Source organism: Vicia villosa, linkage group LG3, assembly GCF_029867415.1.
Source record: "Vicia villosa cultivar HV-30 ecotype Madison, WI linkage group LG3, Vvil1.0, whole genome shotgun sequence".
In the NCBI taxonomy this organism is placed as follows: domain Eukaryota; kingdom Viridiplantae; phylum Streptophyta; class Magnoliopsida; order Fabales; family Fabaceae; genus Vicia; species Vicia villosa.
The window spans coordinates 57,924,596-57,929,489 of NC_081182.1; the positions used below are offsets into that span (position 1 = coordinate 57,924,596).

The 4,894-nt window shown below is 27.9% G+C and overlaps 1 protein-coding gene across 1 annotated transcript; it reads right to left on the reverse strand.

The window, feature by feature from the left end:
* Window positions 1-1,691: 1,691 nt before the first annotated feature.
* Window positions 1,692-2,861, reverse strand: LOC131658133 (uncharacterized). The gene has a single exon (XM_058927463.1). It carries the CDS (start codon window positions 2,859-2,861, stop codon window positions 1,692-1,694), a length of 1,170 nt encoding a protein of 389 aa, XP_058783446.1.
* Window positions 2,862-4,894: the final 2,033 nt, after the last annotated feature.

Genomic DNA, 4,894 nt, shown 5'->3' on the forward strand with positions numbered 1-4,894 from the left:
TTGCGGAGGCTGGATGGGTCTGGAACGACACTGGTTTCTTTGGTGAGTTAAGCAGCAGTCTCGTTTTTCTGTGGTAGGAATTACGTGACTTAATTGAGCACTGTGTTCCGAATGAGTTTGCTTCGAATGAATTTGTTTGGAACTGCACAGGGATGGTGTTTTCACGGTAAAATCCTGCTATGAGATGTTTAAAGACTTGCTGTCTGGCCCTCCTCTTAGTGCTCTAATCGTGAAGGATGCAGCGTGCTTATGGAAGATAAAAGCTCCTCCAAAAATTCTTTTCTTTGGGTGAAGGATTATACACAACAGACTCGCTACAAAGGACCAATTAAAAAAGAGGGGCATTTTTCTAGATGCTAGTGCTCAGCTTTGTGTTTTCTTTTTAGTGGAGGATGAATGCTTAATGCATCTTTTAGGGAGCTGCACTATTATTTCGAGCATTTGGAAGAAGGTTTTCGAGTGGATAGGTCCGTTTGACAATTTATCCTTGGAGGAATTCGAGGGATTCAGTTGTATCTCGGAGAAAATGAAGGATAAAGCCAAGACATCTATGGTTTCGGTCATTTGGTTGGCAACGACTTGGAGCATTTGGAACAGGCGTAACGCGATCATTTTTAGGAAGGAGATGTTCAGTTTTACCGAATGCATGAAAGAGGTTGTTTTCAATTCGTGGTCATGACTTCTATCTTATTATAATTTAGTGGATCATTTTAACTTTCACGCTTGAAATATTCTACCCCTCTCTTATTTTGAGACGTAGAAGTTTTCCACCTTATTTTCGGCCAGAGTACCTCTTATACTCCCTGTTTTAATCTCATTTCTTATTAAAAAATAAATCAATGACCTACAAAAGCAACTTAAAAGTATTATGTTCATATATCTATGAATATTTAGTCATGTTTAGGTGGAATAGTGAGCCACTTGAACTAACTTATTACAAATTAAAACTAACAATAAGCAACATAAAAGCAACTAACATGTTAGAGTAAAATATACATTCAATTTTATTTGTGTTATATTAACTAAATATAGTTTGTATGGAAATAGTTTAACTTTATTTTATGTTTGTTATAAAAATACTTTAGAGTTTAAAGGTAGTGCACTGACAGTGTAAACAAACTTTACACATACATCCAATTAAAATCATTACACTTGCCATGTCATATTAGTTTTTTTAAATTAAAATTATGTTTTAATTGGATACATGGTTTGTGATTGGTTGACAGTGTAAAAATATTTTACACTGTGAGTGCATATTCCTATTTCTCAATACTTTATACTAAGTTAAGTAGTTTATCCAAACGTTGCCTAGGTGTCTATAAAGAATCTTGAGTTATGATATTTGAAGCACGACATCGAATACCTATGATTTTCAACAAGAACAACATTTGAGATATCACATAATATATCTAATCTAGTAAGAAACATTTTGAATTTTTGCAGAATCTATTGAACTTTTTGACTGAGACTGAGAGTATAACAACTACATCAAAGTTAAATTGCATGATTAAGGAAGCTTGATAATGAGACACAAGTTGAATAACTATTATTAAAGACATTGCATCAAAAACAATAACTATAGCAAATTCAAAATTAATAACTAATGCCTTGAATTATAGTAATGAAAAATAGGTATTACAACTTCTCAAAAACCCTAATAATCAACTAAACTTGCCATCTTATATCTGTCTCTAGCAAGGCATGGTTTTAACATTAGTCCCACAAGAACGAAGAGTGTTTGAGTAGGAAATAAAGCTAGGATTGGATCCACAGTTGTGTGAGCCTATTTCTTTCACAATCATAAATGTTTCTCCATCCAAACCACAACTATATATTTTCTGTTCTGTAGAAAAAACTAAAATATTGCCATTCATGACTGTAAATCCGGTGACATGAGCTTCTTTCTCTTCTAACCCCAATGCATTCACTCTCACCTTCAAAATCTTTTTCCATGAACATGACTTGTAATCTTTTAAAATCCAAATGGAAAAAACAGACTTTCTTAATTTCACTAAACAAATAGAACTATAGAAACTTGTCACTTTACCCCAATTAAATATGCCCATGTCACACTCGATGTGAAAACCTTTTATAGCTTCCCTTGGCAATTTAAGAATAGTTGAAGTTCCTTTTTCAAAATTATAAGACACTATGTAAGGCTTATAAAAAGGACTTGATCTCATAAAGTAATCCGAGCAATCTGAGATGAAGTGAACGGCTCCATTGTAAAACACCGGCATGTCAAATTTCATATTCCTACCGCCACTTAAAAAGTCGTTTTCCATTGATTTCCACACGCCTTGTTTTCCATGATATATATTGCATGCATAACTAGTTGGTGACCATTCTTCTGTGTTTTCTAAAAGAAGTATGAAATAGTCATCAGAAGAAGAGCTGTTAGAACAATCCAACATGACATTTATAGTAGAAAAGTTATGGCTTTTTGTAAATGACTCAGGAGAAGGAATGAAAAAGCGAGACTTTGTAATTGGATTGCAAATAAACAATTCAATTGGATCTTCATTAATGGTATGACAAAGAAGCAAACCATTACTAGATGCTAGAATACAAGCTGAGCTTGATAGGAACGTGAGAATATTGTTAGGAACACCAGACAATTGTTGCTCTTTAGGTAAATGGTGCAACTCAATCCTTTTTTGATATCTTTGACTTATTTGATCATGTTGGAGGAAGAAACATGTATCACTCATTCCTAACAAATTACAAGATTGTTTTGTTTTGAAAGGAGATTCTTCTGAAAATTTGGAGAATGAAGTGCAAGTTAATTTAAATTTACAAATGATTTTTGCAGGTAACCAAGAAAATATCTCATAAGCAATGTCTTCTTGAGAGACTGTCATATTTTCAAGGAATGTAAAAATTGAAAGAATAAAAATAAATAAAGATTACAAAGAATAGCGGAAGGAGAAGAACAATAACGACAATAAATGAATACAAAATGTGTGATAACAAGAGTTATATTAGTTTATATATTTAATAACAGTGCCACTGAAAAAACAAATAATAATGAATTCTTATAATAGGTAAGTTTGTTTTGAATTTTAAAATAAGGATTTTGTTTTAAAAATAACTACTTTCCAAATATTTGAATTCATAAAATAGGTAAGGTTCTTTTGAATTCATATAATATGGTAAGGTTCTTTTGAATTCATATAATAGGAATGAAATTTGTACGTGAATGTATTTTTTCTATATTTACAATCAATTAAGATAAGGTGACAAAGTGACACGTATTTGTTTTTATAAGATTAGATTTGAGTTTATATATTTTATTGTTAAAATAGAATATTTATTGAAATGATTATAAAAAGAAATATAATAAACCATCTGTAAATAGAAAATAGTTAATAAAATATTATTAGTAGAATATAACATTAATTACTTGCTAACAAATTACCTTACTAATAAATTTAATATCTCTTTCATTATTAACTTCTATTTGGAGCAGATTAAATATATTTTTTACCAGTTAAATATTATCGAGAAGCTATTAAAGTATAATTGATAGTAAAATTCTCTTTGAAAATTTTAATACTTTTGAATCTATATACAAACTAGATTCAAATTCATAATTTCTAGTTAAGTTAGAGGAGAGATGTGAACTATCTTTATGAAAACAATTTGGAATTGAGTTTAAATGCATCAAATCTAAAACAAAAATATGAAAAATCAAATAATCTAATATACATGTATAAAAAGTACTTGGAAAAATCACATACACCCTTCTGACTAAATGACTTAATTTTTCTAATTTTAGGTTTAAAAGTGAATATTTACACTCTTCTTTCAATTATATGCATTTGATAATTAATGCTGCTTATGTGTCACTCTCTCAATTTTTCTTCCTATTTTTTATTTTCTTTAAATAACCATAAATGTAATTTGATATCCCATTTTATGCAATATCTCATATATATATATATATATATATATATATATATATATATATATATATATATATATATATATATATATATATATATATATATATATATATATATATATATATATATATATATATATATATATATATATATATATATATATATATATATATATATATATATATATATATGAGGAGGGATCAAATTACACCCGAAGAGTTACACCACGAGTTACACTCGTTCAATAACTACATCTCGAAATAATATTTTTTAAATTCAACCGTTGGATTGAAACATAATATCATATAGATCATTCCTATAAAGTTTGAGCTTAATCTATAATGATTTACTATGTCATTGAATAACATCAAAATTAACGTTATATAAAAGCTCATTTTGACGTTAATCTTTGGATATCTTGATGATATAGTAAATCATTATAGATTAAACTCAAACTTTATAGATATGATCTATATGATATTATGTTTCAATCCACCGGTTGAATTTAAAAAATATTATTTCGAGATGTAGTTATTGAACGAGTGTAACTCGTGGTGTAACTCTTCGGGTGTAATTTGATCCCTCCTCTATATATATATGAGGAGAGTTATATTTACTTCAAATCTAGACCATTGATTATTTTCAATCTAGTGGTTAAAAATAATAAGTAATTAAATGTGGAGAGAGAAAACTATTAGTTATTATTTTTAACCATTAGAGTCAGAAGAATCAATGGTCTAGATTTTGAGTATGTTATAATAACTTACTTCTGGAGTAAATATAACCATCATATATATATATATATATATATATATATATATATATATATATATATATATATATATATATATATATATATATATATATATATATATATATATATATATATATATATATATATATATATATATATATATATATATATATATATATATATATTATTTATGCTTGAATAAAGGATTTCATATTTTTATGATTTATGGTTGAAT

Bases quoted from the DNA above. Each gene is read 5' to 3' on its own strand.
- LOC131658133 (XM_058927463.1), bottom strand. From the start codon at position 2,861: ATGACAGTCTCTCAAGAAGACATTGCTTATGAGATATTTTCTTGGTTA.